Source organism: Taudactylus pleione, unplaced genomic scaffold (assembly GCF_031769625.1).
Source record: "Taudactylus pleione unplaced genomic scaffold, aTauple2 ptg000800l, whole genome shotgun sequence".
In the NCBI taxonomy this organism is placed as follows: Eukaryota; Metazoa; Chordata; class Amphibia; order Anura; family Myobatrachidae; genus Taudactylus; species Taudactylus pleione.
In genome coordinates this window covers 427834-448955 of record NW_028285202.1, presented here as the reverse complement: position 1 = coordinate 448955, position 21122 = coordinate 427834, and the positions used below count along the sequence as shown (strand labels likewise).

The 21122-nt window shown below is 45.3% G+C and overlaps 1 protein-coding gene across 1 annotated transcript in view; it reads right to left on the bottom strand.

The window, feature by feature from the left end:
- The window catches only part of LOC148474900 (uncharacterized), a 137544-nt gene extending 116423 nt beyond the window's left edge, over positions 1–21121 (bottom strand). The window contains 6 exon segments of the mRNA XM_088457978.1: positions 1972–2039; positions 2114–3253; positions 4086–4197; positions 7690–7787; positions 14711–14822; positions 21051–21121. Of these exon segments, the coding sequence (XP_088314104.1) occupies positions 1972–2039; positions 2114–3253; positions 4086–4197; positions 7690–7787; positions 14711–14813 (1521 nt within the window). The 5' untranslated portion in view covers positions 14814–14822; positions 21051–21121.
- Position 21122: the final 1 nt, after the last annotated feature.

Below are 21122 nucleotides of genomic sequence, written 5' to 3'. Positions count from 1 at the left end.
CCAAAGGGACCTCCCATTTCAGTATTGGACAGAGAGAACAGTCAGGCAGATGAGGTCCTACAGTCGCACAGTGATGATCAGAGATAACACCTGTTCTTCTTGAGTGGTCTCCCATCTTAGTACTGCAAAGGCACTTACCTGCGGTTAGGCATTTACAGGATATGAGGCCCTAGACATTATGGCCTCTTTATGAGTGCTGTGGGTTGTGTAAATCCTCTACTCTGACAGGTTGTTAAAAAATGGCTATCCCCACACTGCAAAGGGGAAGGGGGGGGTTTAGACCTCAGAGATGAGAAATGGGGAAAGGAAGGAGAGAGATGTGCGAGATAAAGATAAGGGCAACAAAGGAGACAGACGGGAAGGGTGATGGAGATGAGGGAGAGGGCGTCAGATGAGAAAAACGTGGAGTGTTTACAGGTGAGAGAGACAGCCTGTGAGACAGAGATGAGAGAGTCATATGGGAGGGAGGGGGAACGTGTTGACAGAGATGAGAGAGACACAGATAGGAGGAGGGACAGAGGAAATAAAATGTTGGACATGATCACTAGTGACCCGGTGAATGATGAGTCCAAAATACTACCCATAGTATCTTTTACCATTTAGCAAGGTAACATCTATTTCTCCGTTTAGAAAATAGCACAAAATGGGTGTCATATGGTACAGCTTTATTATGAGAACACCATTCTGAAGTTACCAAATTATTATAAGAGGTAAAAGTTTAATCTGTTTGCTTATATTTGTAGATTCCAGATGGCAATATACATAGAACAAATACCTCATATAATACATAGTCACTCAATACTTAGAAACAATTAAATCATCCAAACTGTGTTAAGATACTCATACAAGGTTTCAATAGTCTCTTAATACAATAATAAAAATACAATGCGATAATACAACAGCTAGTGTTTTATTAACTTTTTCATTTAACTACACTACTATTTGTAAAAATATGGGGGTCCTTATTTCATGCCCACAACAGCTGAAAGTGCAATGGTGTTTTACGAAGTCACAATGCATACTTATGAGTAGTTTCATACGCAAGTAATAATAATACAGCAAGCAACAATATAAGGAAAAAGTATGAAAGTCTGGGGATCCCTACTCATGGTCATTCGTGTATTTCTCGCAATATGTACTAAAAGGATATTGCTTCCTTCACATCCTGTTTTTCTCACACTCTTCTGATTCTATTTACCTGTTTGTGTCATTCATACCTTGCAGTAGGAAGTTTGTGATTAATAATATATATAAAAAAAATAATGACTTAGGTTAGATACCTGCTCCATGTAGTGATCACAATATAATAAATCTTCTTCCGTTTTCTTCTTATCTATAAAAATCTCAGCGGTGACTCCGCCTTATATAATTACAGTTGAAAGATTTTTACTCCAACTTATATAACGGAGATCATACTGTAATATTGCTGTGATAATAAACACTGATGTTCATGTTCCTTTTTTCTCAATATTCAGCAATATTTACAGATATGCTGCACTGGTAGAAGGTAAGGTGCCTGCTACTCCTCAAAAGAGAGGTAATCTAGTCCATTTTGTTGCCACTGTGAGGTGTAAGGGGAATCCAGAATCCCCTTGGGGGTGACAATGTAAAACAGGAATTAATTCTTGGGCGCAGGTTGACTAGATTAATCCATAATGATTGCCAATGATCCCAGTATCTGTCTATGATAGGATCAACAGTCCAATAGTGGTAAAAGTCAGAGTGAAAGGTCCAACAAAGGTATATATCTTCCAAAAATGTTTATTCCAAAATGGAGGTATCATGAGCAGGTAACATCACATAGGCTTATGTAAATTTCAGTTTCCAAAGTACAGCGCATTTCATTGGGTCGCGGACAGCTTCTTCAGACACGGATAAGTGTAGATATTATAAGTGACAGAGCTTGTTGTGTGTCAGAATAAGATACCCTTAAGTTTTGTATTTGTTGCAGTAAAATGTCTCTCTGCTCACAGTCCCATGTGGATATAAAACATGTGTATACCATGCCCCATACTCAAAACATGGAAATGGTTTCTCACCTATGTAAATTAATTGAAGACCAGATTTCAAAGACAAAACATTTCCCTCACTCAAAACATTTATGGTGTTGAACTTGTATGAGTTCTCTGATGTTCAACAAGAACATTCTTGCGTTTAAAACATTTCCCACATTCAGAACATTTATATGGGTTCACTCCTGTGTGAGTTTTCTGATGTCTAGCACGTTGGGAACTTCCCGTAAAACATCTCCCACATTCAGCACATTTATATGGTTTCTCCCCTGTGTGACTTCTGTGATGTTTAACCATAGCTGATCTCTGTGCAAAACATCTCCCACACACAGGACAGGGAAATGGTTTCTCACCTGTGTGACATCTCTCATGTGTAACAAGATTTGTTTTCAGTGCAAAGCATTTCCCACACTCAGAACATGAAAATGGTTTTTCACCTGTGTGAATTTTCTGATGTTTAACAAGACCTGATTTCTCAGCAAACCATTTCTCACATTCAGAGCATGGAAATGGTTTTGCACCTGTGTGAATTCTCTGATGTCGGACAAGACCTGATTTCTCAGCAAACCATTTTCCACACTCAGAACACGGAAATGACTTCTCACCTGTGTGAATTCTCTGATGTTCAACAAGAAGATCCTTGCGTGTAAAACATTTCCCACACTCAGAACATGAAAATGGTTTTGCACCTGTGTGAGTTCTCTGATGTTCAACAAGTAGATAATTACGTCTATAAGATTTCCCACACTCAGAACATGGAAAAGGTTTCTCTCCAGTGTGACTTCTCTTATGTGTTACAAGACCTGATTTCACTGCAAAACATTTTCCACACTCAGAACATGAAAATGGTTTCACGCCTGTGTGTGTCCTCTGGTGTGCAATAATCAGATATTTGCGTGAAAAACATTTCCCACACTCAGAACATGGAAATGGTTTCTCTCCAGTGTGACTTATCTGATGTCTAACGAGATATGCTTTCTTTGTAAAACATTTGCCACATGTAGAACAGGGAAAGGTTGTATCACCTCTACGAGCTGTACTGTGTGGTGCAACATCTGAATTATCAGAACGTTCCTCTTCAAATGAGGGATCAGATGATATTTCTGCACTGTCAGGTACTGGATGTTTATTTAGGGTAATCGTTCTTTTTTCTGGAGACTCCTGTGTGACGTTATCTTGTATTTTAAAATGTGGAGACAATTTTAGATTTCCCTTAGAGGTATTCTTACTTGCAAGTCCATCTATTGACAAAAAAAAAAAAAATAAGTGTGTGTAAATATATATTTTTTTTCATTTTATAGAACAAAAAGAAAATACTATTAGCAAGTGCAAGAATTTTTCTTTAGTTTCTCATTGCAAACTGCAAACAGTTATTTAAATTGATACATTTACAAAACAACAAATATGACTCTTGTGAACAGATAAAACTGTGGTTTATAATATAACACAATCAATACACTGAGTATACACATTGCCCAGCCAGCATCATAGGACAGGAAGTCTCATTAGCCAGTGACACTGTCCAACCACCATATCCATCCAGCCACAGACACTGAAGACATGAAGACATGACAGCAGGGCGAGAGATGTGGGATAAATTAGTGTCACGTCCTATCCATGTATCTGCACTACTCGCAGGTCTCCAGGAGGACACACAGGTAGCATAATGTAACACAGTGACCTGATGTGCGGGGGAGAGCAGGAGTATAATAGGGGCTGATGGCTCCTGATGTATGAGATACACCAGAGAGTGTGGGGAGGAGACTGGTCAGATCTCTGGGCTGGTAACACACAGTGACATAATGTGAGGAGGAGAGCAGGAGTATAATAGGGGCTGATGTATGAGATACACCAGAGAGTGTGGGGAGGAGACTCGTCAGATCTCTGGGCTGGTAACACACAATGACATGATGTGAGGGGGAGAGCAGGAGTATAATAGGGGCTGACGGTTCCTGACTCCCCCACTGGGCAGATATTTTCCTTAATAGTTTGTACTGACAGAGAAGGGTGAAGAATAAGAGATTGTTGTAGTGACTGATCAAGGAGAATATGTAATAAGTGTTTATTACTCACCTGTACTAATATCTGTAGGGTTTTCCTCCTCCTTACACTGCTGATCACTCTTCACAATTGTCTCTCCTTTTCCCTCTATATCTTCTAACTTAGTATCAGTCAAAACTTTACCCTAAATAACCCACAAAACAATGAAATAATAATTATTTAAAAATGTTTAAATTCAGCAATTGCTATTAAACACGATATTAGTGTATTAGAGTCACACACATTTACAGATCATATAGTTGAAAATCAGCTCCTAAATTCCATCTATGAACAAAATGAACAACACCCCAGGCCCTGGAAAAGGACCAAGCTGCTGTTGGTTAATGCAGGTAACTACAAAAATACAACACAAGAAACCACCACGGTGCTGCATTCAGATTCAAATAAAAATAATATACTATAAATTAAAAATATATATAGAATATATAGACCGTGATTATGTGAAGTACAATATTATTTAGTCAAACAGAATATATATTGTGACAGAAGCACCTGGTAAGTTGTCAAGGGGAGATATGTGTGCCCCAGGTTTCTAACTTCTTTCTAGTGGTCAGTCATATAATTAGCAACCTTGACTGCCAGGGCACTTGTGAGAGGCTGATAAAGGAGAGTCAGTTTTTGTAGTCTGTCTCTCACTGCCTTGGGGAAGCTGGCTGAAGGCCTGCTAAGAGACAAGTTTTTTGTTTGATGTAAGTGCTGTGCTAAATTCTGTTTTGTTTAGGAGGTCCTTCCACCCAGAGAGAGGGAACTTTTTGTTAGTTAGAGCCGGACAGTCTAGGATTTATTATATGGGTTTATTTTGTGCTGCCAAATAAAACTAGCTGTGGATACTTGTACCATGGCACTGGACTGGTTTGCTATTGATTGGCTGCTGAATGAGACGTGCTGCCATTTACCCCCTGGAGACCAAACTTATAACCTGATCACATGTTGGAGAATAAACAGAAAATGGCAGCTGCTCAAATCTATCTGGTATTACTCTTCATGTGCATGAAAAGGAGGGGTCATACCAAATAGAAAAAAAGGGGGGGGGGTTTAACCCCCTATTTTTCCTCAGCACATTGAATTGTACCTGCAACAATACATGCAGACTGTATGGTGATAGAAATTCTGTTACTTCTCTGTTACTAGCAGTCCCTAACACTAAGAGGTTCACGTCTGGGACGCAAGGTACCCCCAAAAAACGTCCAGCCCAGGACCCCCCAGGGCATCACACAAAAAAAGGAAGAAGGGTGACAATGAAGTGTAAAGTATAGATGTGTAAGATTAATTTTTAAGTGTTGAAAAAGGGTTAAAATATAAGTGAAAAAATTACGTTGTATAAAAAACAAACATAAAAGGTGATATGAAAACTGACTATGTGTATTAAGTGGTGATGCCCTGAAGAGGCCCAGCCAGGGTAGCCCCAGGGGCCCTACGTCCAAACGCTCACCCCAAAGGTAATATATTTACCAATTATAAGGCCTCATGATAAAGGCACATATATATATTTTGTCAATTGTAAGTCCTCATGATAAAGGCACATACATGAATGCATCCAAATTGAGAGCCAGCTTACCTGGAATCACTCCTGGGAACTCCAACGAGCACTACTAGAACCATCTATACTTTACACTTCACTGTCACCCTTCTTCCTGTTTTCGTGATGCCCTGGGGGGGTCCTGGGCTTGACGGTTTTTTGGGGTACCCTGCGCCCCGGACGTGAATCCCTTAGTGTTAGGGACTGCTAGTAACAGAGAAGCCGTGACGTGGCCTAGCAGCTTCCCATGGATTTGCAAATGCATGCAACTAATATCTCTGAATTTCTATCGCCATATAGTCTTCATATATTGTTGCAGGTGCAATTCAGTGTGCTGAGGAACAATAGGGGATTAAAACCCCCCCTTTTTTTCTACTACACATGTTGGAGAATGCAAGCATTGCACTTACATTGCAGCCTTAAAAAATCTGTGTGAAAAATTTAAAGTGACAGACACCCAAGACTTACATTGTGAACTTCATGATGGGGTCACCATCAGCTGGTTAAGGGAGCCAGTTTAAATTCCGGTGGATGGGATGCCGGCCATCGATATCCCGACACCTGATTCCTGACCGCCTGCAAAATGCTACGTCGCTATCTCGAATGAGAACAGGATACTGGCATCGGCATCCCGAATACCAGAATCTCAAATGTCCGGACGCTGGTAAGTATCGCACGGTCCCTGCGGATGGCAGTCTTAGGTTTATGCACTCCCAGGGGGAGATTAGGGTTAGGCGCTGCTCGAAAAGGGTTAAGGTTAGGCTATGAGGAGGGGGAGTTAGAATTAGGCACCTCCCCGGGAGGTTAGGGTTAGGCACCACCTGGGGGAGGTTAGGGTTAGGCACTGGGAGGGAGGTTAGGCATTACTAAGGGAGGGTTAGGGGGGTAGAGATAGTATACTTACCACCCCTATTGGGATCTTCAGCGTTTTGGGGTTCCGGCGTCGGGATTTCACACCCAATCCACATGCACATACTTACAACACTAGGAATATTTTTGGAGTGTGGGAGGAAACCGGAGCACCTGGAGGAAACCCACGCAAGCACAGGAAGAATATACAAACTCCACACAGTTAAGGCCCCCACACACGGTACGATTTCTTTAAACGATATTGCCATTTTCGACCGATTGGAATGACAAATAGTTTAAAAAAGTGCTGTGTGTAGGTATTATAACGATGCAATGTGCCCTCCCGCTAGTCGTTGGTCATGGTCGTTGATCTCTTCTACATGCAGAAAAATCACAACCTGTTTTTCAAGATTTGTCATTATATTGTTCCGTGTGTACGCACGATGAACAGACGACACAGATGCCTGCAAAAACAATCGGTGCGATCCGTGCGTCAAGCACCTGTGATAAAAGACACAGATGCACGGACGGATCAGTGAGATCCGTCCGTGCAGCTGTCAAAAAAAAAATTAATAATAGTGTAAATAAAATAAAATAAAAAAAGGCGTGCCCATCCCCCCCTCCTTCCCCCACACACAAAGCTCAACCAGCCTCTGGCTTTTCACAGCCGGTCCTGATTGTGCTAAATACAGGGGACAAATGGCGTAGGGGTCCCCTGTATTTTGCACAACCAGCACCGGGCTCTGAGCCGGTCCTGGTTTTGGAAATACAGGGGACAAAAAACGTAGGGGTCCCCTGTATTTTCCATATCCAGCACCATACTTTTTCAGATCGTTCACCATCTGATGATATGCAAAATTAGATTGTGCACGATAGATCTTGTGTCACATCGTGGAGCTTTCGCTGCACATCGTGTCCTGGAGCTGCCGGGGAGAGTTCCAGGAAAATTGTTAACGAGATTGGATCGTTACCTACATAGTACCGTGCGTATCCACCTTTAGGGCCCTAGTGGGAATCGAACCCTCGGCCTCTGTGCTGTGAGGCAGTAATGCTAACCATTACACCGTCTGTGATTATAACAAGATAGAATACATATAAAAAATGACAATGGTAACTAATGGACTACATGATATTGTACTCCACATAATCACAGCTTACATACCATATATATTATTGAATGCATAGTATATTATTTTATTTATTTGATTCTGATGGCAGCACTGTGTGTGCCGCCTAAATCCCACCTACCTGATGCTCCTGTGGGGTCCTGTGATTCTCCTCTGTACAGTGCTGGGAATAAATAGGACGGGGACATCTCTCTGGGGTATTTCTGTTACTGGGTCCATCTGTAGGAGACACACAGTGTCTGAGTACATTGTATATATGTGATTATCAGGTGATGTGTGTACAGTAACCAAAGCAGCCCATAGTGTGATAGAGAAAACAGGACTGACTCTTGGTGCTGCATTTGCTAGGTATATAAGGATACGTTGCTTATATTTTCCGCCCTTAAAGTGATGTCAATACAGCAATCTAGAACAACCATATGCTAGATTAATGGGAAATAATATCAGTGAGCTCATTTAAAAAGGAAGATAAATGTAATGTGGTCATTACCAGTAACATTCTCCACGATCGGGCTGGGTTTAATGCCAGGAAATCCACCACGCAGAATCTACGTCGATTATTTTATCACTTACAGATGCAACATTGGATGGAGCTGGTGCCAGTGGTGGCATCTCTTCTCGCTGCCAAGGTTCTTTAGCTCTGTTGAGTGGCTGAATCTTTGGGTGGTTTTGGGTCAGTTTGGCATGGGTCCCCGGTTTATACGTTGGGTCCTGTTACGGTACACCTCCCCTGCTGCTAGGGTCTCAGTAGATTGCCACAGTACGGCACAATTTAATCTGGGCAGGGGTACTCGTCAGGGCTGCACGCCTCTCTGCTTTTGTTCGCCCTTGAACCATTTGCCATGTCTGGTGCTTTTGGTTAATGTTTTTGGAATTAACTGGTTCGAATCTATTATCTTTCTCCTTAGTGGTCCTGTTCCTCCAGCCCCCGTCCCTTCCTCCTTCCTGCCCCTTTTAGTGGAATTTGAAATATCAGTATTGGGCATCTGGATTTTCCCTTGCTGTTCAGCCTACGTAAGGTATAATCTTGACCCTATCACTACTCAATTTAAAAATAAGGCCCACATGTGGAAAAAAATCTTCATCTGTGGGTTACTGGCCGTATGACTCTCTTTAAAATTATCATCCAGCCAAAATACCTTACAGGTATCTTCTCTAGGACTGTCCTGTATACCTCCCTAAGAGAGTGTTTAGAGACCGTAGTTTTCTAATTTATTTGGGCTGATAAATGGGCTCACATCAGCCTTCGTATACTTTCCAAACCTTAAGCCTCTGGGGTTCTGCCTCTACCCTACCTTCATGTATACTATATGGCCTCCTAGTTAACTTATTTAGTGTGCAGGCCATCTACACTGAGATATACTACACATGTGGGCTTTCTGACTGAGCAGATGGGGTCCCCACTTTCTACGTTACATTATTTACTATCTAAATCTACATGTACTGGTTTGGCTCCACTGTTGTGTCAGGAGGTTTGGGTCTGGAGCTTTGCTAATGTATTATACGAGGTGGTGGTAGTGGTGGAGGTGGTGGTGGAGGGGAAGGATACTGATCCGGACTCCCCTCTCTGGTTTGAGTTTGGAGCGCTCAGTGGTGACAATATATGGCTGTTATATGGTCTATCCTCGGTGGGACAACATTACTTGGATGGTCTCTTCAAACTACCACAATTACAAGGAGAATATGGTCTTCCACACACTTCAGCTTCAACTTGGGAATGGCAGCCTGCCCCCCTCCCATAAAATCCATGCTTCTCCGTCCAGGACCTAAAACACAGGTCTCCTAAGTCTACTTCCGACCTTATTGCCCGCTACTTGCCGGATGTTCTTCTTCCTTTGAAATTGAAATGGGAGGTAGACTTATGTCCCCTTACTGATGAAGACTGGGAACATATCCATTTGCTCAATTAATGACACCAGTCTCTGTGTTAGATTCCAGCTAATTTTTTATTATGTCCCACATAGCGTGGAACGTACTCATTTATCTCCAGGGTCCTGATCCTAGCTGCCCTCAGTGAGGGACCTTGAACTCAGGGGTTTTCGTACCTTCTTTGGGATTGTCCTGTTGTTCTTGCTTCCTGGACTAATGTGTCCTCAAACATCTAGCCTCAATACGCCACACAGCACGACTTGCCTGGTGTGAGTGATGCAACAGGTCCCGCGATACTCTGCCAGCGTTGGGCGTCTTTTTTCACTGAAAATGTGTCTAAGCCGCAATGAGAAGTGACTGGGACGCACCAGCAGACCGTGCTGATTAATGTCATATGTGACACGTGTGTATGTGTGCGCACCTGAGTCTGTATATGAAACCACAAAGGAACTTGGAGTGAAAAACGGCAGCTGTTACATTATAGCACCTTGGCCTTGGACTGGAAGAACAATACAATAAAGTACTCTATAGATTTAAACTTGGCCTTTCCACCTTTGCTAAGTTCCTTATTATCAGGACGTGGTTTGCTTCAGAAACCCCCAGACCTCTGTAAATGAAGAGCCCTAGTTAGCGAGGTAGGTCTCTAATTACGGACAAAACCTGTATACGTACAGACGTGCCCTCTCAAAATATACACAGGTGGCGTTACCGCTAGGCTGTTTTAGCGGGGCACGGCACCCTGCCCTCCTTCTGGAGGGCAAAAAGCACCCTGCCCTCACAGCCTGCGGGTGCCGTCTTCACCCGCGGGTCGCAGTGTCGCGGGGGTGGAGAAATGTGCGGTGACCCGGTCACCGCCGGAGAATAGACACCGGGCGCATGCGCCCGGCATCTATTCTCCCTGTGTGCAGCGCTTGGGGGCTGCCCCGCGCGTCCGTAAGTGCCGGGCACGCCCCCAAGAGTGACGAAAAGGGGACGCATCTTATAGGCATGCCCCCTTTTCAATGACCACGCCCCTTTTCGGGCACGCACAAAGATGCCCTTTCTGGCTCCGGCGCCCTGCCTGCGGCCGGAGGTAGAGTGAACACTACACAGGTATGGTTTCCATTCCGATTCAACACTTCTCCAACACTTGCTATGCAAGCTTTCTGTTTGCATGTACTTATTACATGATTGTCCACTGGGGCTCAGTCTTTTGAGGGCCTCGTTTACAGTTGCCATTCACGCAATATTGTTTGGCCAATGTTTCTATGAGCAGCAAATGTACCAGTGAATTGTATTCCTTTACCTTGCTATTGTTTTAATGTTTCTTGTCATTGTTTTCTTTGTTACTACCTAAAAACTCTTAATAAAAGATTATTTACTTAAGAAACAAAAAACCCAGGAGATAAATGTCTATCAATAGGGTTTGAAATGATTAAGTGACCAAAACATATTCAACAATGTCCAGGGTCCCCACATCCCCAGCAGTGTGACAGGGCAGATCTGTGATACTGTACGTCTAGGGTCCCCACATCCCCAGCAGTGTGACAGGGCAGATCTGTGACACTGTACATCTAGGGTCCCCACATCCCCAGCAGTGTGACAGGGCAGATCTGTGACACTGTACATCTAGGGTCCCCACATCCCCAGCAGTGTGACAGGACAGATCTGTGACACTGTACGTCTAGGGACCCCACATCCCCAGCAGTGTGACAGGACAGATCTGTGACACTGTACATCTAGGGTCCCCACATCCCCAGCAGTGTGACAGGGCAGATCTGTGACATTATGTCTAGGGTCCCCACATCCCCAGCAGTGTGACAGGGCAGATCTGTGACATTATGTCTAGGGTCCCCACATCCCCAGCAGTGTGACAGGGCAGATCTGTGACATGTCTAGGGTCCTCACATCCCCAGCAGAGTGACAGGGCAGATCTGTGACATTATGTCTAGGGTCCCCACATCCCCAGCAGTGTGACAGGGCAGATCTGTGACATGTCTAGGGTCCTCACATCCCCAGCAGTGTGACAGGGCAGACCTGTGACATTATGTCTAGGGTCCCCACATCCCCAGCAGTGTGACAGGGCAGATCTGTGACACTGTACATCTAGGGTCCCCACATCCCCAGCAGTGTGACAGGGCAGATCTGTGACATTATGTCTAGGGTCCCCACATCCCCAGCAGTGTGACAGGGCAGATCTGTGACATTATGTCTAGGGTCCCCACATCCCCAGCAGTGTGACAGGGCAGATCTGTGACATGTCTAGGGTCCTCACATCCCCAGCAGTGTGACAGGGCAGATCTGTGACATTATGTCTAGGGTCCCCACATCCCCAGCAGTGTGACAGGGCAGATCTGTGACATTATGTCTAGGGTCCCCACATCCCCAGCAGTGTGACAGGGCAGATCTGTGACATGTCTAGGGTCCTCACATCCCCAGCAGTGTGACGGGGCAGATCTGTGACACTGTACGTCTAGGGTCCCCACATCCCCAGCAGTGTGACAGGGCAGATCTGTGACACTGTACATCTAGGGTCCCCACATCCCCAGCAGTGTGACAGGGCAGATCTGTGACACTGTACGTCTAGGGTCCCCACATCCCCAGCAGTGTGACAGGGCAGATCTGTGACATTATGTCTAGGGTCCCCACATCCCCAGCAGTGTGACAGGGCAGATCTGTGACATTATGTCTAGGGTCCTCACATCCCCAGCAGTGTGACGGGGCAGATCTGTGACATTATGTCTAGGGTCCCCACATACCCAGCAGTGTGACGGGGCAGACCTGTGATATGTCTAGGGTCCTCACATCCCCAGCAGTGTGACGGGGCAGATCTGTGACATTATGTCTAGGGTCCCCACATCCCCAGCAGTGTGACGGGGCAGATCTGTGACATTATGTCTAGGGTCCTCACATCACCAGCAGTGTGACAGGGCAGATCTGTAACATTATGTCTAGGGGCCTCACATCACCAGCAGTGTGACAGGGCAGATCTGTGATACTGTACATCTAGGGTCCCTACATCCCCAGCAGTGTGACGGGGCAGATCTGTGACATTATGTCTAGGGTCCTCACATCCCCAGCAGTGTGACAGGACAGATCTGTGACATTATGTCTAGGGTCCTCACATCCCCAGAAGTGTGACAGGACAGATCTGTGACACTGTACATCTAGGGTCCCCACATCCCCAGCAGTGTGACAGGGCAGATCTGTGACATTATGTCTAGGGTCCTCACATCCCCAGCAGTGTGACAGGACAGATCTGTGACATTATGTCTAGGGTCCTCACATCCCCAGCAGTGTGACAGGACAGATCTGTGACATTATGTCTAGGGTCCTCACATCCCCAGCAGTGTGACAGGACAGATCTGTGACACTGTACGTCTAGGGTCCCCACATCCCCAGCAGTGTGACAGGGCAGATCTGTGACACTGTACATCTAGGGTCCCCACATCCCCAGCAGTGTGACAGGGCAGATCTGTGACACTGTACATCTAGGGTCCCCACATCCCCAGCAGTGTGACAGGGCAGATCTGTGACACTGTACATCTAGGGTCCTACATCCCCAGCAGTGTGACAGGGCAGATCTGTGACACTGTAAGTCTAGGGTCCCCACATCCCTAGTAGTGTGACAGGACAGATCTGTGACACTGTACGTCTAGGGTCCCCACATCCCCAGCAGTGTGACAGGGCAGATCTGTGATACTGTACGTCTAGGGTCCTCACATCCCCAGCAGTGTGACAGGGCAGATCTGTGATACTGTACGTCTAGGGTCCCCACATCCCCAGCAGTGTGACAGGGCAGATCTGTGATACTGTACGTCTAGGGTCCTCACATCCCCAGCAGTGTGACAGGGCAGATCTGTGATACTGTACGTCTAGGGTCCTCACATCCCCAGCAGTGTGACAGGGCAGATCTGTGACATTATGTCTAGGGTCCCCACATCCCCAGCAGTGTGACAGGGCAGATCTGTGACACTGTACGTCTAGGGTCCCTACATCCCCAGCAGTGTGACAGGGCAGACCTGTGACACTGTACATCTAGGGTCCCCACATCCCCAGCAGTGTGACAGGGCAGATCTGTGATACTGTACGTCTAGGGTCCCCACATCCCCAGCAGTGTGACAGGGCAGATCTGTGATACTGTACGTCTAGGGTCCTCACATCCCCAGCAGTGTGACAGGGCAGATCTGTGATACTGTACGTCTAGGGTCCTCACATCCCCAGCAGTGTGACAGGGCAGACCTGTGACACTGTACGTCTAGGGTCCTCACATCCCCAGCAGTGTGACAGGGCAGGTCTGTGACACTGTACATCTAGGGTCCTACATCCCCAGCAGTGTGACAGGGCAGATCTGTGACACTGTACATCTAGGGTCCCCACATCCCCAGCAGTGTGACAGGACAGATCTGTGACACTGTACGTCTAGGGTCCTCACATCCCCAGCAGTGTGACAGGGCAGATCTGTGATACTGTACGTCTAGGGTCCTCACATCCCCAGCAGTGTGACAGGGCAGATGTGTGACACTGTACGTCTAGGGTCCCCACATCCCCAGCAGTGTGACAGGGCAGACCTGTGACACTGTACATCTAGGGTCCTCACATCCCCAGCAGTGTGACAGGGCAGATCTGTGACACTGTACATCTAGGGTCCCCACATCCCCAGCAGTGTGACAGGGCAGATTAAACCCTAATTAAGAGGAGACCTCTATGTTATGTAAGCCCCAGACTTTATTTCGTTCATATGTCAATCAGGGAAAAACCCAGAAGTAGAAATGCGTTGGACGCACTTAAGGAGGGTGTACTCCTGCTCAGCTGCGTGAGAGCTCTCCGTTTGAGACGGCAATAACTGAACCAATTCCTGGGAAGTTTATTCATCTGGAGACGTCTGTCAGTTCATTATTCGCTGATGTACAAGCCTAGTGTGCTGGTCGGAGCCATTGCTGTAACCTACTGGGGGACTGCATGAGAGAATACAGTGTTCATTCTAGCACCCTGCACCTGTCACAAGCCGTGCGGTTCCTCTTTCTTGCCTGGGGTGTCGCTCTCTGCTCTGGTGCTTCTAGCACACTCAGCTGATGCAACAAACTGCTGAGATAAAGACCAGAGTGTGCTAGAAGCATCAGAGCAGAGAGTGACACCCCAGGCAGGAAAGAGGAAGTGCACGGGGTGTGACACGTGCAGGGTGCTAAAGTGAACACTAGAGTACTACATCTGGTATATTAATACATGAAGTGTGAGTGCAGGATACATGCTTTGAAGAGATTTTATTGTTATAACTACAGAAATGTACTCACCTGTGCTGATAGCTGTAGGGATTTCCTCCTCCTTACACTGCTGATCACCCATCACATACGTCTCTTCTTCTCCCTCTGTATCTTCTGCCTTAATATCTGCCATATCACCACCCTAAATAACCCACAGAACGATAAAACAGGTTAGAGTGCCTCACCACGACAGAACAATTAATACTTTCCCAGTCTCCCGTCTAATTTTACATCGCTGTATATAACAATGGTGACAGTAAGATCAGTTTCAGACACAAACAATAAAGGCTGCGTGTAATATTCTACAGGTCATAAATATAGACAATAAAATGTCCCGTGTGACACCTGCACGGTGATACAGCTGCACATCTTCTAAGCCAAGTGTATTCAGCATGCGGCCCCCAGCATGCCGTGATACAGGTGTGTAGTCACTGAATACCCCTATTCTAACCCCTTAGTGTTGTAGTACAGCTTTATTTGAGGAGTAAAGGAATTGGACCACAGGAATCAGTATGTAATGCAGGCTGTCGGGATGCCTTCTGTCAATACCGACAGAAGGCATCTTGATGGTTGGTACCCCGACGGGGGTCGGGTAAGTATACTTACCTTCCCTTCTTGTAGCCTAACCCTAACCCTCCGCACCCCGCACCCTAACCCCACCCCTTCATGCCTAAACCTAATCCTTCCACCTAGGGGTGCATAACCCTAGCCTCCCCCCAAAAAAAACTAACGCTAACCCCAATATGCTACCTGCACCTAACCCGCCCCTCCGTGGCTAACAGCTAAGGGTGACTTACCTTGTTTGGGCTGGCGTCCTTCTGGATTCCCCCGTCGAGATTTAGACTGGTGGCATCGCGGCCGTCTGTCTCATAAATACATCCCGAACCACCCAGCAGTTTATGCTTCACTAATATAATACCGATAACAGGACACCACAGGCTGCTCCCCCTGTATAATACCAATAAAAGGGCACCACAGGCTGCTCCCCCTGTATAATAACAATAACAGGACACCACAGGCTGCTCCCCCTGTATAATAATAACAGGACTCCACAGGTTACTCCCCCTGTATAATAATAACAGGACACCACAGGTTGCTCCCCCTGTATAATAATAATAATAATAATAATAATAATAATAATAGTAACAGGACACCACAGGCTGCTCCTCTGTATAATAATAATAATAATAATAATAATAATAATAATAATAATAATAATAATAGGACACCACAGATTACTCCCCCTGTATAATAATAACAGGACACCACAGGTTGCTCCCCCTGTATAATAATAATAACAGGACACCACAGGCTGCTCCCCCTGTATAATAATAATAATAATAATAATAATAATAATAATAGTAACAGGACACCACAGGCTGCTCCTCTGTATAATAATAATAATAATAATAATAATAATAATAATAGGACACCACAGGTTACTCCCCCTGTATAATAATAACAGGACACCACAGGTTACTCCCCCTGTATAATAATAATAACAGGACACCACAGGTTGCTCCCCCTGTATAATAATAATAATAATAATAGTAACAGGACACCACAGGCTGCTCCTCTGTAAAATAATAATAATAATAATAACAACAACAACAACAGTACATCACGGGCTGCTCCCGCTGTATAATAACAGAACACCACAGGCTGCTCCCCTGTATAATAATAATAATAATAATAGGACACCACAGGCTGCTCCCCCTGTACAATAATAACAACAGGATACCACAGGCTGCTCCCCCTGTATAATAATAATAACAGGACACCGCAGGCTGCTCCCCCTGTATAATAATAATAACAGGACACCACAGACTGCTCCCCCTGTATAATAATAACAGGACACCACAGGCTGCTCCCCCTGTATAATAATAACAACAGGACACCACAGGCTGCTCCCCTGTATAATAATAGTAATAACAGGACACCACAGACTGCTCCCCTTGTATAATAATGATAATAACAGGACACCACAGGTTACTCCCCCTGTATAATAATAGCAGGACAGCAAAGGCTGCTCCCCCTGTATAATAATAATAACAGGACACCACAGGCTGCTCCCCCTGTATAATAACAGGACACCAAAGGCTGCTCCTCCTGTATACTAATAATAACAGGACACCACAGGCTGCTCCCTCTGTATAATAATAATAATAATAATAACAACAACAGGACACCACAGGCTGCTCCCCTGTATAATAATAATAACAGGACACTACAGGCTGCTCCCCCTGTATAATAATAACAGGACACCACAGGCTGCTCCCCCTGTATAATAATAATAACAGGACACCACAGGCTGCTCCCCCTGTATAATAACAGGACACCACAGGCTTCTCCTCCTATATAATAATAATAACAGGACACCACAGGCTGCTCCCCCTGTATAATAATAATAACAGGACACCACAGGCTGCTCCCTCTGTATAATAATAATAACAGGACACCACAGGCTGCTCCCTCTGTATAATAATAACAGGACACCACAGGCTGCTCCCCTGTATAATAATAATAATAACAGGACACCACAGGCTGCTCCCTCTGTATAATAATAATAACAGGACACCACAGGCTGCTCCCCCTGTATAATAATAATAACAGGACACCACAGGCTGCTCCCCCTGTATAATAATAATAACAGGACACCACAGGCTGCTCCCCTGTATAATAATAACAGAACACCACAGGCTGCTCCCCTGTATAATAATAATAATAACAGGACACCACAGGCTGCTCCCCCTGTACAATAATAATAACAGGATACCACAGGCTGCTCCCCCTGTATAATAATAACAATAGGACACCGCAGGCTGCTCCCCCTGTATAATAATAATAACAGGACACCACAGACTGCTCCCCCTGTATAATAATAACAGGACACCACAGGCTGCTCCCCCTGTATAATAATAACAACAGGACACCACAGGCTGCTCCCCTGTATAATAATAGTAATAACAGGACACCACAGGCTGCTCCCCCTGTATAATAATAACAACAACAGGACACCACAGACTGCTCCCCTTGTATAATAATGATAATAACAGGACACCACAGGTTACTCCCCCTGTATAATAATAGCAGGACAGCAAAGGCTGCTCCCCCTGTATAATAATAATAACAGGACACCACAGGCTGCTCCCCCTGTATAATAACAGGACACCACAGGCTTCTCCTCCTATATAATAATAACAGGACACCACAGGCTGCTCATCCTGTATACTAATAATAACAGGACACCACAGGCTGCTCCCTCTGTATAATAATAATAATAATAATAATAATAATAATAATAACAGGACACCACAGGCTGCTCCCCTGTATAATAATAATAATAACAGGACACTACAGGCTGCTCCCCCTGTATAATAATAACAGGACACCACAGGCTGCTCCCCCTGTATAATAATAATAACAGGACACCACAGGCTGCTCCCCCTGTATAAAAACAGGACACCACAGGCTGCTCCTCCTGTACACTAACAGGACACCACAGGCTACTCCCTCTGTATAATAATAACAGGACACCACAGGCTGCTCCCCCTGTATACTAATAATAACAGGACACCACGAGCTGCTCCCCCTGTATAATAATAATAATGACAGGACACCACAGGATGCTCCCCCTGTATAATAACAACAGGACACCACGAGCTGCTCCCCCTGTATAATAATAACAGGACACCACAGGCTGCTCCCCCTGTATAATAATAATAACAGGACACCACAGGCTGCTCCCCCTGTATAAAAACAGGACACCACAGGCTGCTCCTCCTGTACACTAACAGGACACCACAGGCTACTCCCTCTGTATAATAATAACAGGACACCACAGGCTGCTCCCCCTGTATACTAATAATAACAGGACACCACAGGCTGCTCCCCCTGTATAATAATAATAACAGGACACCACGAGCTGCTCCCCCTGTATAATAACAACAGGACACCACGAGCTGCTCCCCCTGTATAATAATAACAGGACACCACGAGCTGCTCCCCCTGTATAATAACAGGACACCACAGGCTTCTCCTCCTATATAATAATAACAGGACACCACAGGCTGCTCATCCTGTATACTAATAATAACAGGACACCACAGGCTGCTCCCTCTGTATAATAATAATAATAATAATAATAATAATAATAATAATAACAGGACACCACAGGCTGCTCCCCTGTATAATAATAATAATAATAACAGGACACTACAGGCTGCTCCCCCTGTATAATAATAACAGGACACCACAGGCTGCTCCCCCTGTATAATAATAATAACAGGACACCACAGGCTGCTCCCCCTGTATAAAAACAGGACACCACAGGCTGCTCCTCCTGTACACTAACAGGACACCACAGGCTACTCCCTCTGTATAATAATAACAGGACACCACAGGCTGCTCCCCCTGTATACTAATAATAACAGGACACCACAGGCTGCTCCCCCTGTATAATAATAATAACAGGACACCACGAGCTGCTCCCCCTGTATAATAACAACAGGACACCACAAGCTGCTCCCCCTGTATAATAATAACAGGACACCACGGGCTGCTCCCCCTGTATAAAAACAGGACACCACAGGCTTCTCCTCCTATATAATAATAATAATAATAACAGGACACCACAGGCTGCTCCCCCTGTATAATAATAATAACAGGACACCACAGGCTACTCCCTCTGTATAATAATAACAGGACACCACAGGCTGCTCCCCTGTATAATAATAATAACAGGACACCACAGGCTGCTCCCCTGTATAATAATAATAACAGGACACCACAGGCTGCTCCCCCTGTATAAAAACAGGACACCACAGGCTGCTCCTCCTGTACACTAACAGGACACCACAGGCTACTCCCTCTGTATAATAATAACAGGACACCACAGGCTGCTCCCCCTGTATACTAATAATAACAGGACACCACGAGCTGCTCCCCCTGTATAATAATAATAATGACAGGACACCACAGGATGCTCCCCCTGTATAATAACAACAGGACACCACGAGCTGCTCCCCCTGTATAATAATAACAGGACACCACAGGCTGCTCCCCCTGTATAATAATAATAACAGGACACCACAGGCTGCTCCCCCTGTATAAAAACAGGACACCACAGGCTGCTCCTCCTGTACACTAACAGGACACCACAGGCTACTCCCTCTGTATAATAATAACAGGACACCACAGGCTGCTCCCCCTGTATACTAATAATAACAGGACACCACAGGCTGCTCCCCCTGTATAATAATAATAACAGGACACCACGAGCTGCTCCCCCTGTATAATAACAACAGGACACCACGAGCTGCTCCCCCTGTATAATAATAACAGGACACCACGAGCTGCTCCCCCTGTATAATAACAGGACACCACAGGCTTCTCCTCCTATATAATAATAACAGGACACCACAGGCTGCTCATCCTGTATACTAATAATAACAGGACACCACAGGCTGCTCCCTCTGTATAATAATAATAATAATAATAATAATAATAATAATAATAACAGGACACCACAGGCTGCTCCCCTGTATAATAATAATAATAATAACAGGACACTACAGGCTGCTCCCCCTGTATAATAATAACAGGACACCACAGGCTGCTCCCCCTGTATAATAATAATAACAGGACACCACAGGCTGCTCCCCCTGTATAAAAACAGGACACCACAGGCTGCTCCTCCTGTACACTAACAGGACACCACAGGCTACTCCCTCTGTATAATAATAACAGGACACCACAGGCTGCTCCCCCTGTATACTAATAATAACAGGACACCACAGGCTGCTCCCCCTGTATAATAATAATAACAGGACACCACGAGCTGCTCCCCCTGTATAATAACAACAGGACACCACGAGCTGCTCCCCCTGTATAATAATAACAGGACACCACGGGCTGCTCCCCCTGTATAAAAACAGGACACCACAGGCTTCTCCTCCTATATAATAATAATAATAATAACAGGACACCACAGGCTGCTCCCCCTGTATAATAATAATAACAGGACACCACAGGCTACTCCCTCTGTATAATAATAACAGGACACCACAGGCTGCTCCCCTGTATAATAATAATAACAGGACACCACAGGCTGCTCCCCTGTATAATAATAATAACAGGACACCACAGGCTGCTCCCCCTGTATACTAATAATAACAGGACACAACAGGCTGCTCCCCCTCTATAATAATGATGAGGATACCAGAGGTTACTCCTCCTGTATAATAATAATAACAGGACACCACAGGATGCTCCCCCTGTATAATAACAACAGGACACCACGGGCTGCTCCCCCTGTATAATAACAACAGGACACCACGGGCTGCTCCCCCTGTATTACATGACACATTACCTGCTGCGGCCTCTCTGCGCCTGCTACACCTGGTGACCCGGAAGCTGCTATCGCCTCAGAGGGCAGGGAGAT